Genomic DNA, 19,256 nt, shown 5'->3' on the forward strand with positions numbered 1-19,256 from the left:
ACGAGATCATGTAACCTTTCTCTAAGAAAAAGTAAGATATGACACTCTCCACAATATCAGCCCCTGCAGAACCAGATCCTAGAGAATGAACCATGGCAGTAACCACAGCCAAACCGATTCCCCAGATATGCTGAGGTTTTTCTGTCTTTTCTAGCAGCGAGCCCTTTTCATTGTCAGATACCAAAGTAGACATTCCATCCGGATACTCCACAAACAAAGCTCTTAAAGTCGAGAAAAATCCAGAATTTAGAAGCATCTGAGCTCCGCCGTGAACTTGAGCGATAGTTAAGAAAAATTTCAGTATTGCTGAAACAGATGCCGTCGATTTCTTATCCTGAAGTTGTAGAATAACATGCTGCAGTCGGAGTTGACTCTGTATAATAGGGAACCATGTCTCCGGCGTCAAAAAAATTCTGAGAATCAGGTCTACTGCAGTCAGGCAGAGAGCCAAGTACTCGGGATTCCCCATGAGGTTGCAGAGAAGGGGTAATAATCCAATTGTAGCATCAGATATCTCTGCAAAATCTTTTGCTGGCACCATATGTCCCATCCCACTCGAGTTTGAGTTTTCTGAACCAAAACCCACAACCAGGAGCAGCACCTCAAGCAGGAGGTTTATCGTCTTCTTCAATATAGCATTTGAATGCCTCAAACTACCAAGGATTTTGAGGCCAGGCCCAACATTTCTCAGGACAAGTGCACATATAGATAATGACAGATTTTTCTTTGCGGATTTCAAGAGGCGGGATAGCAAGTCTGCCTGTGCTGTAAGAATATCAAACACAATCTTGGGTGCATCCCAGAGAGAGGCAAGTGAATCAACTGTGGTGTAGAATTTTTGAGATACTCCATCAATGCTTGAAAGAGTGACTCGAGAAGGGATTTTCCTTTCAACAGCTGCAGTTTCTTCAAGAGACTGCACATAAGGCGTAACATTTAGATGTATAAAAATAATAAATTAAGATCCCAAAAGAGGGACATGCAAAGTTTTAGTTAGCTATCAGTTAAAACAATTCAATGGTAGAAACTAAGAACAATCTAGCCCATAAATGTATTATGATTCGATAAGTCTCAGAAAGCTTAATTAGAACACAGAAACTTACATTATCCTCGTAAAGTATCAAGACGGAAATCAATGCATGCAAAACAGAGAGCTGCGAAGTTGAGAGTAAAACCATCGAGTTTGCTCTCTGCATGTAACTCAACATTTCCTCTGCTGTTGTTTTAGATGTCTTCCACTCAGAGAAATCCCATATATCAATGCCTAATTCAGCCCTTATTTGCTCAGTGTCAAACAAACAGTCCCCCAAAGCCATATTTACGTCCTCATTAGTTTTCTGTTTATATATCTCCCAAAAGCTAGACTCAAGTAGAAACTGGAAAAGCTCTTTGAATGGACCAGTTGGGATGTCACGACCCTCAAGTTTTCCTTGTAGATGACAGTATAGATCGCTGAAAATCATAGGCATCAACTCCTTTCCTCCACTAGCAATAGAACCCAATAGATTATAAGCAAAATGCGACATGAGAACGAATAAATAATGATACAAGGAAAAGCGTTGTCAATTGTAGATTTAAGAAAGATATATGCGATACTGAAACTGAAAATTAGCAAAGGCATGCTGGAAAAGAAAAAACATAAGGAACAAAGGTCTTACCTATAACCAAGTTTTGAATATTGCGCCAACAACTCAGAAAAAGCCGGTTGAGCACAAAGCTGTCAGCATATTGTTAAACAGGCACAAAAATCAGATATGACAAGGCTTTGAAAAGTGCATTGAAATAACAAAAAGAAATAGATCGAGCCAAAAGAGAGGAAGGAACATACAATTTCTGATATGAGTTTGATCTTCCCAACTAAAACCATAGACAATGCTCCAGCGCCAGATGCTTCCAGTTTCACAATCAAATGTACAATAAGTAAAACGGCAGNAACAATTCAATGGTAGAAACTAAGAACAATCTAGCCCATAAATGTATTATGATTCGATAAGTCTCCGAAAGCTTAATTAGGACATAGAAACTTACATTATCCTCGTAAAGTATCAAGACGGAAATCAATGCATGCAAAACAGAGAGCTGCGAAGTTGAGAGTAAAACCATCGAGTTTGCTCTCTGCATGTAACTCAACATTTCCTCTGCTGTTGTTTTAGATGTCTTCCACTCAGAGAAATCCCATATATCAATGCCTAATTCAGCCCTTATTTGCTCAGTGTCAAACAAACAGTCCCCCAAAGCCATATTTACGTCCTCATTAGTTTTCTGTTTATATATCTCCCAAAAGCTAGACTCAAGTAGAAACTGGAAAAGCTCTTTGAATGGACCAGTTGGGATGTCACGACCCTCAAGTTTTCCTTGTAGATGACAGTATAGATCGCTGAAAATCATAGGCATCAACTCCTTTCCTCCACTAGCAATAGAACCCAATAGATTATAAGCAAAATGCGACATGAGAACGAATAAATAATGATACAAGGAAAAGCGTTGTCAATTGTAGATTTAAGAAAGATATATGCGATACTGAAACTGAAAATTAGCAAAGGCATGTTGGAAAAGAAAAAACATAAGGAACAAAGGTCTTACCTATAACCAAGTTTTGAATATTGCGCCAACAACTCAGAAAAAGCCGGTTGAGCACAAAGCTGTCAGCATATTGTTAAACAGGCACAAAAATCAGATATGACAAGGCTTTGAAAAGTGCATTGAAATAACAAAAGGAAATAGATCGAGCCAAAAGAGAGGAAGGAACATACAATTTCTGATATGAGTTTGATCTTCCCAACTAAAACCATAGACAATGCTCCAGCGCCAGATGCTTCCAGTTTCACAATCAAATGTACAATAAGTAAAACGGCAGCAACCTATCAATGCAAAAAATGAGCAACAATTAAAACTTTAAATTACTATTTTCTGAAAGATGGAGGCACCTAAGCAAAAGATGTAAACTGTAGTGAAACTTTACTGCTTGTATTTTTAAGTAAAACAAATGCGCGTCGTATAAATTTCAATAAACATAGTTCAATAAGACGACCAGGTCAACGAAATACGTACCTTTGCTTGGAAGTTTATTTCACTTTCAGCATCTAAAGAAGAAACTGACTGGATAAGCCCATCCAAAACAGATTCGTCACACCATTTTGAAAAGATATCCTTGGGATCTGAATCAGCTGTCCAAGTTATTTTGGGTGGAGATACTGCAGTATTTTTCTTCTCTTTCAGCTCCACACATGGCTTTTTCAGTGACTCCGCAAACAGCAATTTCTTGTACAAAAACATGTTGCAAGCCATAATTTCCAAAACAGAAGACTGACACTGATATTTCACAAACAATTTAGAAATTTCTTTATTGCCTAAACTTCCAACCGTCGAATCTTTTAGCTTAGACGCTTGTGATATAATGTTGGAAAGTTGCTGCCACAACTTTTTTGATGCCTTAAACTGTTCCAGCATATTCGCGTATTGGCCAGCCTCTTGCCAAAGGGTTTTCAGGAAATCAAGTAAACCCAGTAATATATTTGGGTATCTGGAGAAGGTTAAACCATAACGTAAATATTACCGGCTAATATCTCGAAGATTTCATAGAGAAATTCAGAGTGATTAATTGATAGATTTAAAAAGTACTTTGAAGTACCTATCAACAAAATCGGTTGCTCTCTCTACGTATTGCAGGATAGTGTGCAATAAGCGAGATTTACAAGCCCGGTCAGGAATTGAGGAGGCATCTTTGCCGGACTGGTTTAAGTTGCCAGCATCTGAGTCTTCGTTTGAATCAAATATGGCGACTAAAAGAGCAGGCTGAAGACAAAGGATATTAAAATAAAACAATTTTTCAGTATGGAGAAACTGGAGAATCTAAATGATTTCAAGATGCACAACTGCGTAGCACAAACAGCAATTAAAATAGTCCTAAAAGCCTGTGACAAGTATATCAAAGAAAGAATGGGAAGCAACCTGATATCTTGCCGCCACAGTTAGTAGTTTCAAGGTCGCCACGACTAGATCTTCATTTTGTCCCGACAGATCAAGTACGATCTCGGTAACCGAATTTCTTAAATCTGTAATCTAAAGATAAAACCGTCATTCATCCTTACATATTGTCAGCAGAATATACTACATGAACATAAAGAGATAACGGATAAGAAAGTTATAACTCTAACCTGTTTATTGTCTAGACCAAAGCCTGCATTACTTACTATATAGAGTTGTGATGATTCTGCCAAGGCAAATAACTTTGACAGCACTCTAGCAGCAGAAACCTGTATCGTCTGCAGAAAATATTTGGCTTTTAGACATGTGATTGGTCAAAACGTCAACTTCTACGAATTTGGATGCAGTCCTTACAGGATTACGGAAATAAGAAATCAGTGATGTGACAGCTGCAACAACTGAGATCGGTTTTGTTGTAGAGGACAGCATGGCTTGATGAAATACAGGGAGAGCAGAATGTGTACTCTGCAACAATTATCGCAAACTATCAAATTCCACAATGCCTGGAAGGAATCGAGTATGACCACCCACATATACAAGTGAGAGAAACAGTGTTACAGAAAATATAGCTAGCCAAAGCAATATTCATATGTGAACAATGGCTACTATCTATTATTTTTTGTACTTGCAAAAGCTTTTAATAAGGTTAGAGGTAAGACAACGCTTTTACCTCAGAAAATTGGGAGAGAGTGACGTTCAAAACATCCAAAACGGAGACTATAGCAAGTTGCCATCCTTCAATCTCTGCGGGTTCAACAAAACGGCTTGAACAAAGGTTCTGCCGCAATGGAAACATATCATGAAATCAATTAAAGCACATTAGACCCTTGGAAAGTAGAAGAAAGACTATTCCAGAGAATATTCAAACCTCTAAAGTTTGTGTAGTCGTACAAATGATCCGGAATAGTGCGCTATGAACAGAGGCATCATGCAGCAAAATATCAAGGAGAACATCCCTCAGCTTTGTGGACAACTTACTGAATCTGAGACATGTTCTCATCACATCAATGACCTGCAGAAACCGAGGGAAAAGACAGAAAATATATATTCAAAGGAGCTATGAATCCAATGACTCCAATAAGCTTATAACTAATCTGTCGTTAGGAGGTAACTAGAGAGGGGGAGCTATAGCTAATGATTAAAACATACCTTTAGTGTCACTTTCCAACGCATATTTCCATGATTGTATTTCCAATACTCATGACTAGCAAGAATATACTGTAACGAGAAAACGACTAGACCAAAAACTACATCATTTTCTAGTCCCCCCTCCACAAGTTGCATTGTAAATTCCAGAACTGCAAGATACAAAAAAATAAAAAAATAACATTATGGAAAAAATGAGACAGGCGGCTAAATAAATATACAGAAAACTAAGAAATTTCCAACAATGTGAGCCCACAATCACGTAGATTACGCACTAAGCAAAATTCTGCTGCAAACTTGCCTGATATGACCAATGGGCAGCTTGTATCATTCTTCTCGCAGTCAATCAAGATCATCTTTGCAAGTTTCCCGGAGAGCGACCATGTTCCGCTTTAATTTTAAAACAGCAGAAGGAGTAAGATTGAAGTTAGATCATCACAAACTACAATGTCTAGAATGCAGCCAGAGAATGCACAAAACGATGAAGAAAATTTACAAATTATGCAGCTTTGTCTATCTAAGCCTTGTTTATACAAAGAGGTATTTCTCCACATAAAAGCTTTAAAACAGTGTTTTCAATAAAGATGTATTCCTCCAAATAAAAGCTTCAAGACAGTACTTTCAATGAAGTGTTGGCAATGTGTTAAATATTACTCCCTTGTGGACAACCATGATTCTAAATGAAACGAAAAACAAATATCTACTAGGCATGGTAAGCTACAATGAGTATATTACATAACTATGGGTAAGATATATAAGAAAATGAACCAACTTAGGAAAGAGCAGATTGTATGTCATATTTGAGGTCCAACCTCAATGAAATATTGTAGCCACTGTCAGGGACGTCTGAACCTGAAGTTATATCAAATATATTTGCCTTTAAGACCATGGGAGCAACATTTGACGGGGAACTGCTCGAAGAGAAAATAAAATTAGCCATCAATGTTCCAGAAAGAACTGATACCAAGTTCCAAACTATATAATATGAAAAGACACTGCACATGGTGGATAATATTATTAGAAAAGGAATACTGAAGAAAATATTTGATAACCAAGATAGAAATGAATAAGCATCACAAAATATTACCATCGCAGAAGTTTAGCTAAGATATCAACAGCCATTGCCATCACAGCTGCACCACCAGAGTCATAAGTCAGGCTTCTGACTGAATTGCAAATTATATCAACCACCCTGAAAAAAAAACACAAAAAATATATATAATTATCAAGCACTCTGGAAAAGAGGATGTAAGAGAGAAATATATTGCAAATACTTCACCTCACATCACTTTCCATCTCCCCATTTACATAAGATTCGTGAACATAAAAGAAGTGGCTGATATTCAGTAAGGAGAAACATACAGCCTGAAATCAATTTACAGAACCTGGTCAGAGAAAAGATAAGGATACATATTTTATGACATAAGAGCGTCCAGACATACAGCCTTAGTTTCAAATATTGAGAAAACAGTCAAGAGACGAATTGATTTAAAGGAAGACAAGGCCATATCTACCTCATGGTGTACAAATACTAAAGCAATCCCTACTTCATAATAAATGAGAATGGAGCAATGCAGTTACCTTGTTAAATGTCACCATTCGACGAAGCAGCTCTAGAGTCACAAAAGCTTCACGATTGTTACCAATGTAGAGTCCATTGGCCAAACGGATGATCAACACAATTATGCCGGATATCGAATACTTGGAAAGGAAAATGTATTTCATAAATCAGTATATCTCAAACTAAAACAATTAGCAGCAATAAAAATTATAACATTGGAGGAGTCTCTTTATGAATAGGATTTTCAAAGAATGATGATATCATTTACCTCCCACCGTACAAGGCCAGTATTTTCACTGATTATTTTCAGAATTCGTCCACGAGTATTGCTGGGAATAACTAAACCTTCAAGACCTGGAATATGCACCGGTCGGGAAGTTTCAACAAGTTGGCAGGCATCATCCGTCGGAGAGTCACTAGTTATATCAAATAAAGTTGATACCCCGACTGATTTATCCAGAAAGTTGTATCTGCACACAAAAAAAAAAAGCACATCAGATCGCAGCAGGGTGATGGTTGGCAATCAGTAAATTAAAAAAATTAACTGAGACAAGAAAGAAAGCTTAGATTGATGAATGCAGAGTATCCTGCCTAGATGCAGAACATTGCTCTCATCTAGATAGCAAATTTCCATATAAATGTACATAAGCACACAATAGTGTATTGTCCAAGTACTACTTACACACATTCAGCAGGCCAACTGCCTTCACTCAGGGACGACAAGAGACGAATGAGTTCAGCACTTCTGAATGGGAATTCACTCTCCAGATCAAAGAGGAGACACCGGATAGGGCCATCAACAAAACTCTTTCGATTCCAAAACTGATTACAGAGTGACTCCTGAATAATTAAGGCACAAAATGAGCATTTATGGATGTGTAACATAGAGGAAAAAGTTGGGCACAACATGCATATATAAGTTACCTCTCCTTGATAAACCTTGCAGAGGATGTCTAGTATCAACTCGAGGATGGCATCGTCCAGCTGCCAAAAATGTAGAGATGAGTAAGATTTTGAAACACTTCATAATTATATAATTTATCATCTACAATTAATGGAGTTATACCTGAAGATTGATCTCATAAGACGCAATAAATGCTGAAATAAAAGTCCTCAAGACACTACGATAACCAAAGACTGGTCCCTGGAAAAGTGGATAATAATGACAGAATCAACTTCGTGGAGGATAACATGAAGAAAATTTGTAGAGGATTGGTAAAGTAAAAGTCACACCATTGATTAATAGAGAAATAAGTGCCACTTTCAAGAAAACGCAAAGTTAAGCTCGGTATCTGGAATTTTAATCTCTTAACTTACATCGAAATCATTCAGCACATTACTTTGAAGGATTTCAAGGAAATAACTCAAGGATGCTGCCTCGATAGCTTGTTGAACATAGCTCACGTGATCAATATCCTGGTAATCAAGTAAAATTAAATACATATACATGAATAATATGTGTCTTCTGACTAGATAATGGAAGTAGTCTCACTTTCATACCATCAGGAAAGGAATTTCCTCCTTCCCAGGAAGAGATGATACAAGACACAGAAAGACTGCCCATGCCAGGACGAGGGGTCCTGCTTCTTTTACTTCAAAAGTGTTGAGGCTTGAGATTGTTGCATCCATCTCTTGGACATCAACAATGGAAAAGACACAAGTTCCAGACCTTACAAGAAAAACAGAAACTTTAGGCAAAATCGACAGATATTCAGGAGAAAGTAGGATTAGGCAAATTGCTGGTTTTGTATCCTATTTGAAGAAAGTTGTAACTTTATCTGTGCACTTTTCCTCGTGAATTAGTTAAACATACCTGAAAGGTACTCCGTCGTGAACCATTTGTAACATATTCTCCATATCCAACGTGTCTATAAGAATCATCAGCAACAGAATTTGCACACGACATGCAGAATGTTGTGCTTCAGCTGACACAGCCAGCTTTCTAAAATTATATGAACCTGAAAGAATCCCCTGCAACACAGCACTTATAAGTAAATAAGGTTGGTTACAGAAAAAATGGAACCAGTCTCAGGCATGTGGCTAGTGACTCGAGATACCTTATAGAACGAAGACAGTTTTCTCCATCTTTCTCCATTACAAGTGCAAAAAGATTCATGGTAAAGAAGGAAGAGAATATCCAAAATCAAATTGTTCTCAATTAGTGTCTCCTCCGCCCACAAAGTGAATAGATTGACATCCTACCAAAATAAAATCTAGATAAAATCAGATATGGACCAGAAATGTGATTTGAAATGATAGAAGCAGTGCCTTAACATCAGATCAAATGAGATGTAAAGAAGGGCTTGGACTCAGAACACATACCATATTCTGTGGAAAACAAGAGGACAAAAGGTCCTCAAGAACTGATGATTGTCGTCTTTCAAGCCCATCTGAGATCAGCTTTACAGCTTCCTCCCTGATTGCACTTTCCTCTCTTGCCGCATATACTGTGCAAACGCAAAAAGCAGTAGAAAATGGACATTATTGTGGGTGAAATTCTATAAGTGTATCCCCACCATCGGAAAATAAGCTTTTGTTTTGTTAATAGCAACTGTATATACAACTATAGATGCCCACATGTGTTGAGACGTTTGAAACTAGGAGAGAGTAGAAAAATAGGGAACAACAAAATCACAACTTACAGGAATGTATGAGAATACGCTTTGTACACTTTAGTAGGCACTGGCGCTCTATGTAATACTGAAGCAGTATCTTCAAGAATAGCATTGGAACAGAAGGACAACAAAAGAGTTAGCAGGAAAGGTGAAGAAATAAAGTAAAGTCATTGGTAAAAAACATAGGACAGCAGCAACATTTCACTATAATGAGCTATAGAACTTACTACAAAGAATATAACGTAAATAACCACAAAGAATTTTGAAAGGAAGCAGAGACACGTGAGCTACTAACCACGTCAATGAAATCTTGAGCAACGGAGTCAGAGGTTCCATATTCCTGATCCACAGATCTTTCCACGAGGATATAAGATTGGATTTCATCTAGATTCTGGCCAGATTACAGAAATGTCAGAAAAAAAGGTGTTGTTGCCCACATAACTTATATAATCATTATCACTCATACCCCTGAGCCTTGGTCAAGGTAGCAATAATTCGAAATCAAAGCACAGGTTATACATGAAGCGAATGATAAGAATGTGTATAATTTACAAATCTACATGGCTTGAGGCCAATACAATATAGTGAAATTAAAGAATGAAGAAAGAGAAACTAACCAGATGGGAGCTGATTCGAAGTGCTTTGTCTTTCAATTCGGGCTTTATGACCAACTGGTGCTCCTTAATCTTGACCACTTGCGAATTCAAAGCTTCTTTTGATTTCTCACTCGGTGGCTTGAACATCGACACACTTCCGACGAACCACGCGTGGTTTTCCTCTAACTTCTTCGCCTGAAATTGAGATTGCAAACCAAACCTTATATTACGCACGCACCCAAAATAAGACCCATAAGTATACGAAGAGGAAGAGAGAGATTACGATGGGTTGAGGAAGGTCATCAGAGAGAGAAGCATTCTCGAGGCCGGTGAGAAGAGAGTCAAAGGGATCCCACCAGAGAGACGGATCGACGGATTTAGGGTTCGCCATTGAAAGAGCTTAGTGAAAGACCAGTTCCAGAGCGCTTAAACCCTAGAGCCTAGAGAGAGACGACGAGAGATGAAAAAATACAGTATTTGTGATTTTTTTTTTAGATTTTAATTTTTTTTGTTTGGCGCTTTTCAAAATAAAAAAATAATTCACTTTGGGCCACGAATACTAAAGGCCTAAAGCCCATTGGATGTTCCTCCCACAATTTTATGTTAGTCAATATTTTCGGATCCATGGGAAAGTCGAATACCAAATTATTTATTGGGTTTTGTTACAACAACGTACGGTTGATTTAGTGATGAGTCGAATACCAAAATACGCTCATGCACGCACTGACGCACGTATAAACTAATCTAATGAGAGATTTTCACTTTTGAGTTTTGACCATCAATATGTTCTTTTCTTACTATCAAACTTCATTTTACATACCTCTGACTTATAATGTTGAATATATGTAACATATATGATCACGGCCTTAAGCTGAACTCATCTCATAACGAAAGAGAAACGTATCATTATCAAATATATTATTGTTGGAAGATTGCTGGGAATATAAACAAACAAACAGTCGTCTACACAGAAAAGATAACTCAGCGATATATAAAAAGCCATCAACAAAAGAGAAAATTAAACACATGCAAAGATAACAATTTAAAAAGGTAACACTTTGATTATACATCAAGTATACGTACATATATATATATATACGTATTATATTATAAGAAGTTTCTCAAGGGTGTGAAGGCAACGGAGGCCATTTCCCGAACTTGGGGTGGTGAATGTATTTTGGAGGAAGAGGCGGAAACTTAGGAAGCGGTGGAAGTGGCGGACATGGCTTCTTTGGAATCACCACTACTGGTACCGGCGGAGGGCACGGCTTTTTCGGGATCACGACAGGTGGTATGTAGATTGGTGGATGCTCTATCTTCGGCGGCGGCTTGTATATTGGAACCGGCGGTGGAAGCTCTATCTTCGGGGGACACGGTTTCTTCGGCGGTTTGTGGATTGGTACCGACGGTGGTACCACTATCTTTGGTGGCGGCTTGTGTACTGGAACCGGCGCCGGTGGGTCAACTTTCTTCGGTGGTGGCTTGTAAACAGGTACCGGAGGTGGAAGCTCGACCTTAGGCGGACATGGCTTCTTCGGGATATGCGGTGGCTTGTGTACCGGAACCGTAGGTGGGTGCTCGACCTTTGGCGGTGGCTTGTAAACCGGTACCGTGGGTGGGTGCTCGACCTTTGGCGGTGGCTTGTAAACCGGAACCTGAGGTGGGTGCTCCACCTTTGGCGGACATGGCTTCTTATGGATGGGCGGTGGAAGCTCTACCTTTGGCGGTGGCTTGTAAACTGGTACCGGAGGTGGGTGCTCAATCTTCGGCGGGTTAGGTGGACAGGGCTTCTTAGGAATCGGCGGTGGAAGTTCTACCTTTGGTGGTGGCTTGTAAACGGGGACAGGTGGTGGAACCTCTTTCTTTGGCGGTGGATCGTAAACCGGAACCGGAGGCGGAACCTCTGCCTTTGGTGGCGGTTCGTAAACGGGAACCGGGGGTGGAACCTCCTCAGGAGGGCTGTATTTAGGTGGACATGGTTTCTTGAGAAAAGGGGGAAGTTCCAAAGGCGGAGGTAAAGGGAAATGATGATCAAAGCCCTTAAAAGGAGGCAACTTAGGCATAGGCCAGAAGAATTTCGAAACGCATATTTCGGGTGAAAACTTCAGGTTTTGTTTGAGACCCAAAACGTGTTTATCCCCGGATTTGGATATATACACAATCTTGGTTGACTCAAGGCCATCGTGAGCCGGACAAGGGGTTCCTGTCGCGCTGTGAAGCTGAGCGTAACACTCCTCCTTTAATGCTCCGTCGTCGGAGACAATGTCATGAGGAATGTTAAGACCAAACTTTCCTTTATCGTCAATGTTTCCCGAACCTTTTGTAACAAAATGGCCTTTATTCACCTTACAATCGATCGTCACTTGGAGTCCTATAACAAAATTATATCACAGTCACGTTGATCAAACAATCACAAGAAGAAAAAAAGGAAATGATTTATATATACATTATATAAGTTCTTAATGTGGGTTATAAAGTTGCCTGAAAATGCATGGGGGTTTTTGATCTTGCTCTCGGCGTAACCGACAACTTCGACGACACGAGCGACTGAGAGACTCGCTGATAAGAGAACCGACACGAGAAGGAGGAGGCACGGAACCGAACCTCGAGGTTCGGCTAAGATCCTCATTGGGATTCACACCCTCTGAGATCTCTGACACACTTTGTCTTTCGTTTGCTGAAAATTTAAAGTATATAAGAAGAAAGAAACTATATGATATATATAGAGTATTAGTGGGAGAAGGTGATATGATTATAGCGAGTCTTCCACTCGTTTATATAATGGTCATATTATCAAAGATTTTTTTGAAGTTGGGATCTTAATAATTACTACTTCCTAATTAACCTCTTTTTATTTCTTTACCAACAATAATTGGATTCGGCGGTTCTATTATTTTTGTATCATTTATTAAATCAATGTATGGTCCATCTTATCGTTGTTACTTTCGTCTATAAGGTACTTTATGATATTTTTCATGCAGGGTGGTTGAAGCCTATTGACTTTTTTTGATTTTCCTTAATACGACAACGGCATTCAAATTTACTTTTTGTTTCTCTCATCAACGATATTGCACGAGACACATGCGTAGAAACTTTTTTTTTTGCCACAGGGAGATCCGCAAATATATATGGTTAATTTTATTGGTATATAGAGTTTGCATGCAGGATGAACATGCATGTATTGTGTAACTTTTTTTCTTTTCCCTCTCGCACACAAGCTATATAGGTTTATCTGAAAAAGAAACAAAAAAATAAAAAATGAACTAAAAAGTGCGTGTATATATAACCGAAAATTGAATCGAGTCACCACATTATGGTTAGAAGAGAAACTTAAATGTTCGTGGAAGAAAAAAAGATAGTCACACTACTTGTCGGCTTGTAGTTCTTGTCTACTAACAAATATATTTTTTTTTAATTTTTAGAAATGATTCATGTATATATATATATACACACTGAGTTTATGTACGACATGCAGCCATGATCTACCGTTTTCACTAACGAACCGCGCGTATATTAATTATTAAAAAAAAAGTATAAAGTAACGAAATTGGTCAGGGATCAGGATTCAGGAGGCTTGATTTATTGGCATTATTGGTTAGCGGAGAGAGAAGTTAATATTTATCATCAATCTACTTCGACTTTGAAGTTGGCAAGGCCCTTCAATCAATGCAGCCAGCTCAAAAACCTACTAGTAGTTGTTCTTTCTTGGTGAAATTTCGTTTTGTTCGAAATGAAAGAAGACACGAAGAACACTTAATTAAGAAACACGAAAAGCCTAGCAATTAGATAACAACAATTATCAAGCCTAGTCCGACTAAATTAGGTGTATGCAAATTAGCTAGTCCGACTATAAATTCAAATCGAGGACGTGATTATATATATGTATGAAAACGATTAATTATAGTTCGGTTTGCGTTTCAGGTGTTACAAACTTACAATGCAAACTAGGAATAAAATTGGATTAATGTTTTTCTTTCTTTTTCTTCATTGGTACTATGGTTAAGTGACTTAAGTCAAATGATATGTGAGAGATATCATCATATCATTATGTCCAATACTGCCATATTAAAGCTCTACCTACTCATCCACGCCCATTAATACGATGACTTTGGACAGTTGTACAATAAGAGGCTGAAGTTGAAAGTTTTATATTCATATCTTCCGGTATAATTAATCATCTTCAAGTTTATTTGAGTTTAAACCTATCAACGCAATAAATATTATAAAAGAATAATCAGATTATATTATAGAAAGCATCAAAGCACACATTGACTTTTAGTAAAAAAACATGTAATCGACGTTAAAAAGATTTACTGCTAAAAAGAATCGTATATATGATTAAGAAAGATATACCCTATCTTTATATAAATTTTTAAAAATCCTATCTTAGGTAGCAATAAATATACATGTAGAAAAAAGTAGCAAGTAATTGTTTTTTTTTTAAATCTAATATTGGGGCGGGCAACCAAGAACATAGTCCCACATGGAGTGAGTTTTGCGGTATTATTATTTTGTTAGGTGACATGCGATAAATATGTGAACTGTATATGGTTCCACATTGATTAAATCGAAAATTGTATTATGTAGATTTTATTTTTTATTTTTTATTTTCCTTAAAAATGAGACGACGTACTTAAAATATCCCGACTAATCCAGATCTGGATGTTGACATATTCTCTGAGCATACAACTGCATTGTTTACATAAACTGCCAGAGATATAATGAATGTAAAGGACCCATGGACGAAGAGATCATTTTTACTACTTCTAGAAGTAAACACAAAGGTTGATGTCCAAATTTTACGGATGGTTTGAAATATGAACAGTACTTAGATCCAACAAAAGTAAAACAATGTGGAGACATCTCATCGGTTAGTTTCTCAATTGGTCTCACCACAAAAATCGAGTGTGATCAATGATAAAAGCGCATATAGGAAGACATATTTTGTTGGGAATTTTCAGAATGCTAGATTTTGACTTTTCTAACGACGACAACAAGAACTAATTTAACAGAGTAATTCAATTATCAGAAGAAATTCAAATGTATACATAGTATTTGAGCATTACTTTCTGTTTAAAACCAATCAAAATGTGTTCATCAACATTTTAAACAATTGAAAAGAGTTGGCTCTAAATTGTACAAATGGCAAAAAGTAAAACAGAATCACAAGAGCAAGGGGTCATGTTATAGATAAATAAAAAGGTACTCTGGTTTGGCGGCATGCCCAAAATATCAAAGCTTGAACAAGATGGTATTTGAATCAACAATGAACAAAAATCAGCAATGCATGTATGCGAAATTGTATATAATCGAAGTAATCTTACCAAGGCACATTTCTGAAAAAAGATGATAATTATCATCTAAAAAGATTAGCATCATACTGACAATTATAACCTCACATACTGTTTATAAGTGGAATCAAAATGTGCAGATCTTTAATATACAGTATATTATGATATAGTGAAGATCTTTTGTCCAAAGAAAGACTACATACGCTGATGGAGGTTAATTATCTTTTCAATCTCGCCATTCAATTCATTCCACAACAATTTGCACACTAATTTAAATCATATGTCTTAAGCAAAAGTGTCCTCACGATCGGGGTCATGACCACCATCCTCCTCCATGTTGCTGAACTCTAGGAAATGAGTGGGTCGATGGTCTTGGTGATAGAACTCCATCGGGGTTCCGAGTTTCAAGCTGTATTGCATGCTCAGCGTGTGCTTCACTCCCATGAAGTTGTAGTTCCAGGGTCCGTTCTCAGGAACCTATCATTCAACAATGTGTCTCATTTCAATACTACATATAATAAAAATATCAAAACAAGGACAAAACACAACAATCAAGGGTTACTCTGTGTGTTCTGACCATATAGAAGCCGAAGAAGCGGTCACTCAAGAGCATCTGAACCTTCTCGTAGTGGGTAGGAAGGTAACCCTGAGGATTGCTGCCTGTGTCTTTGTTCAACCGTCCCCATTCATATCCGGCTTGCGTCAGCTTGTATGATGTCAAAGAGCAGGAACCAGGAGTGAAACTGCATGTCAGTATGATGCATTTTTCTCCGTCCCATTTCTTATTATTCTCCAGAACACGGGAGTGAGATGTCACATCCTATAGCAAACCATGACAAAAAAAATTAGTTGTTGAGTGTAAAGTCTGTAATTCGGAAAGAATGTGTATGTATCTATGCATACCTCTGGTGACAACTGAGGAAGCTCGTTAGGCTGTGTGTGCATCCATCCCAAGGGCTCTAGATCATCCAAGAAATCATGCTCTGGAAGAGATGACGGCAGGTGAACTTGCTGGTGAGTTCCCCTTTGCGGCACCATCACAACGCAACGGATTTCCTTCACTTGGGGATTATCTGGGGGACTCATCCCATATAAGTATCCACAAATTTGAGTTCGAAGATCTGCTATGCATATGAACTTCTTCAATATGTTCTTTGGCATAATGTACGTGTATCCGGTTTCCTGGGAACAACAAACAAATACGTTTTAGGGACACTCTACTTACTTAATTTGAATAAGTGAGTCTGAGCGAATTTGAACTTCGTACCTTTATCTCGTCTGAGTTCACGTATATGTGGTTGACCCTGAGGTGGAGGTTAGTAGCTGAAATTGCGCGTACACGCCAGTCTGTTTTGGAACAGAATAGAGACTGCTCGTACGGAGTAATGGTGGAGCTAATCAGATCATCACCATGAATATTTGTGAATCTTGTCGTGACTGCAGTAAGCTGGCTAGCTTCCTTTGCCTGCAGTAGGAAACATATTTTTTAGGGTAACCAATATAAAACTAATCTCTAAATATCCTGTTCCTAGAACCTTTGAGATGAGTGGCAGTTACAAGTACCTGTTTCTCAATCTCAACTATCTGTTGCCTCTGCTGAGAGGGTGGAGTAATCTCCGCACCAAGTATTATATCTCTGATCTCTGACTGCGTCAGAGCTGACGTATTCACGCTGTTCTTTGTCGCGTAGTCAGAAAAAATGAGATCTGTAAGAGCTACCTCCACCTGAATATAACAGTGAATCATCAGATCAGATGATAGTCAGGAAGGGGGATAACTACACTGAATAAAGAAAAGAGCTATATAATTTAATTCAAAAAGTAGAAGCTGCAGATGTAAAGATCAGGCAGTCTAATCAGTGAATACAATGAAACACTACTTCAAAGGTGGCACAAGGGTTACCTTCATCCATTGGTCGTCAGTGAGAGAGGGCCAGATGTGATGTGACTCAGTGACTACAGATTTGTCGGGCTTCAATAACATCTTTGCCTTCTCATTATTTACGTGAAGAGCACGAAGGATCAAAATAAGTCTTTGAAAGGCGGTGTACGAAGAAATAGTCTTCAACCAATCATCATAGATATTGAAGAGGACCATCTGCGGCTCTGTGGCCTTCAAAATCAGATCACCAAATTTTTCTATTTTAAGACAAGCCTGGAATGGAAGCTGGAGTTCACTTCCCTTTATAACAATATTTGGAAAATCCAGCAGATGAACCTCAAGGGGATCCAACATTGCTTTACGAGTCACAATAACTTGTTTTGGCTGTTCTTCAACAGGGAGAGACCGGACAAGTGCAGCAACCTCTTCTGCAGTTTTCCATTTCGCTAGCTGACCAAGGCGCTTCTGACCAGCCCAAACGCTTGTATGGATGATCTAGTGGGACAAAGATTCCAATGGGTGTTATTATAGTTATAAGATGAAACAGTGGTTACATACTACAATGCATATGCACGTTAGTAATGGAATGCATGGGAGAGGGAAAACTACCTTTAGGAATAGTTGCCCTGTTCTTGGGTTGAATATAAAAATCACACCATTGATTGGCTTTGTTGTCAGATTTCCTTCAAATGTCTTGTGGATTGTGACACGATACACATTGGTATCATCAACAAACCATATGATCTGATTGCTGAATATTTCACCATAGTTTTGTGATGACAAATATGGCTCCGTAGGCTCAGATGAGTACAATTGCAAACCTTTCCTTACCCTCTCTCTCAACACATATAGAGCGGGATTTGACTGTAGAATTTAAAAGCACAAACAATAAGAGTCACATATGTAAAAGCCTAATAAAAAAACACACCACGAAAGAGTTCTAGTACCTTCATGATCTTGTTCATTGCTTGAGCAAGCAGCGGTTTTGAACCAGGGAACCAATTACCAAAGGCAGAATGCAAGTTGTAGGCCAAATCAAGCCCAACCATAACACCTGCAAGGGTTTTATCAAAATATGAAACTTACTGCAGAAAAATATAAAAAATAAGAGTTCGGAAAAAACAATAACGTACCTGTCGGAGATGGATAGATAGACATGTTGTCAGTTGTGTAATCCATGAATTTGGCCCTAGTATAGCGTTCAATATCATGGGAGTCATAATCTCCCCATCGAAGTTGTACATCTATCCAATACTTGTTACTTGCTTTCTGATCAAACATATCCTTTGATTCAGCCACTAGACTAGGCTTAGACATTGGCCATTTATGGGCAGCAAATAGAAGAACATCAGCACAAGAGGTATTCATTTTGTAACTCTTCCGTGGATGAATCGTCTCTTTCTGCACAGTTTCTATCTCCAACGCATCCAACTCTTGATCCAGTACTTGGCAAAGGTCCATAACAACACTCTCATGGATCTTTTGCCACAAATGGGCACGGAATATCTGAATCAAAGATATCTTAAGAGTAGGAATCTTTCCGTGCATAAATATTCCTGTCAGATCCAACTGGACTTGGAAACCCACATACACATTCGCTCGATTAATTGTTGGCGACCACCAGAGCGTGAATCTTCTATTCGGAATCTGGTTCAGCCCAGACCTCTGGGCATTTGTCAGCTTCTTATATTTCATCGACTCCTCAAAACCAGATGCCTTCTCCCAAAAAAGACCTTCCCATGTCGGAAAGCTGGGTTCATGGAAAGAAAAAGAATTTAGAAAAATTGATACGGAAGGGTAAGGAAAAAGCTGTGAGCAAGAAAACATCAAATGTTTATGTGAAAAAAGTCATAATTAATTGAGCACAAACGAAAAGGCAACTCACTATGTTCCCTTGAATAAGGTGTGCTCAAGAATACCCTCAACCCCTCCAAGAGCTTGGATGACATCAGTTCGATAATTGTTTAAGTTCCACAGTTTACCATCATGCCTCTGGTGTGTCCACCAGAAAGGATTTTGTTTCAGGGCTTGGTACTGTTTGAAGTCGGTCCGGACCCTCCAACCTTTATCATACGCTAAAGTGTGCCTATCCTTCTGAAACAGCGTATTTATGCGAGGAATTCCCCTATCCCAAGAGTCCTGTCAAATATTTTTTAACATGAGTTTAAAACTCCAAATC

General features: G+C 38.4%; 2 protein-coding genes and 1 pseudogene across 2 annotated transcripts in view; all 3 read right to left on the reverse strand.

Moving 5' to 3' along the window:
* The window catches only part of LOC104727470, a 12,648-nt gene extending 2,267 nt beyond the window's left edge, over positions 1-10,381 (reverse strand). Inside the window, exons 1-30 of the mRNA XM_010446576.2 lie at positions 10,189-10,381; positions 9,927-10,100; positions 9,605-9,700; positions 9,337-9,406; positions 9,017-9,141; positions 8,752-8,892; positions 8,508-8,665; positions 8,195-8,363; positions 8,012-8,110; positions 7,761-7,838; positions 7,619-7,678; positions 7,377-7,534; positions 6,963-7,164; positions 6,715-6,834; positions 6,413-6,498; positions 6,221-6,325; positions 5,946-6,044; positions 5,435-5,523; positions 5,137-5,285; positions 4,856-4,999; positions 4,658-4,765; positions 4,342-4,452; positions 4,158-4,265; positions 3,952-4,062; positions 3,632-3,795; positions 3,052-3,523; positions 2,754-2,861; positions 2,584-2,642; positions 2,029-2,410; positions 3-916 (exon numbers count right to left, since the gene is read on the reverse strand). Of these exons, the coding sequence (XP_010444878.1) occupies positions 3-916; positions 2,029-2,410; positions 2,584-2,642; positions 2,754-2,861; positions 3,052-3,523; positions 3,632-3,795; positions 3,952-4,062; positions 4,158-4,265; positions 4,342-4,452; positions 4,658-4,765; positions 4,856-4,999; positions 5,137-5,285; positions 5,435-5,523; positions 5,946-6,044; positions 6,221-6,325; positions 6,413-6,498; positions 6,715-6,834; positions 6,963-7,164; positions 7,377-7,534; positions 7,619-7,678; positions 7,761-7,838; positions 8,012-8,110; positions 8,195-8,363; positions 8,508-8,665; positions 8,752-8,892; positions 9,017-9,141; positions 9,337-9,406; positions 9,605-9,700; positions 9,927-10,100; positions 10,189-10,296 (4,967 nt within the window). The 5' untranslated portion in view covers positions 10,297-10,381. The remainder of the gene's footprint in view (positions 1-2; positions 917-2,028; positions 2,411-2,583; positions 2,643-2,753; positions 2,862-3,051; positions 3,524-3,631; positions 3,796-3,951; positions 4,063-4,157; positions 4,266-4,341; positions 4,453-4,657; positions 4,766-4,855; positions 5,000-5,136; positions 5,286-5,434; positions 5,524-5,945; positions 6,045-6,220; positions 6,326-6,412; positions 6,499-6,714; positions 6,835-6,962; positions 7,165-7,376; positions 7,535-7,618; positions 7,679-7,760; positions 7,839-8,011; positions 8,111-8,194; positions 8,364-8,507; positions 8,666-8,751; positions 8,893-9,016; positions 9,142-9,336; positions 9,407-9,604; positions 9,701-9,926; positions 10,101-10,188) is intronic.
* Positions 10,798-12,672, reverse strand: LOC104720790 (proline-rich protein 4-like). The gene is made up of 2 exons (XM_010438673.2): positions 12,387-12,672; positions 10,798-12,276 (listed from the first exon to the last, which is right to left on the reverse strand). The coding sequence occupies exons 1-2, from the start codon at positions 12,532-12,534 to the stop codon at positions 11,027-11,029; spliced, it is 1,398 nt and encodes a 465-aa protein (XP_010436975.1). The 5' UTR covers positions 12,535-12,672; the 3' UTR covers positions 10,798-11,026.
* The window catches only part of LOC104727471, a 10,723-nt pseudogene continuing 6,798 nt past the window's right edge, over positions 15,332-19,256 (reverse strand).

The sequence above is a fragment of the Camelina sativa genome, chromosome 11 (genome assembly GCF_000633955.1).
Source record: "Camelina sativa cultivar DH55 chromosome 11, Cs, whole genome shotgun sequence".
In the NCBI taxonomy this organism is placed as follows: Eukaryota; Viridiplantae; Streptophyta; class Magnoliopsida; order Brassicales; family Brassicaceae; genus Camelina; species Camelina sativa.

Bases quoted from the DNA above. Each gene is read 5' to 3' on its own strand.
- LOC104720790 (XM_010438673.2), bottom strand. From the start codon at position 12,534: ATGAGGATCTTAGCCGAACCTCGAGGTTCGGTTCCGTGCCTCCTCCTT. The intron at 12,277-12,386 runs GCAACTTTATAA...ATTTTGTTATAG, and splicing joins AAACCCCCATGCATTTTCAG to GACTCCAAGTGACGATCGAT.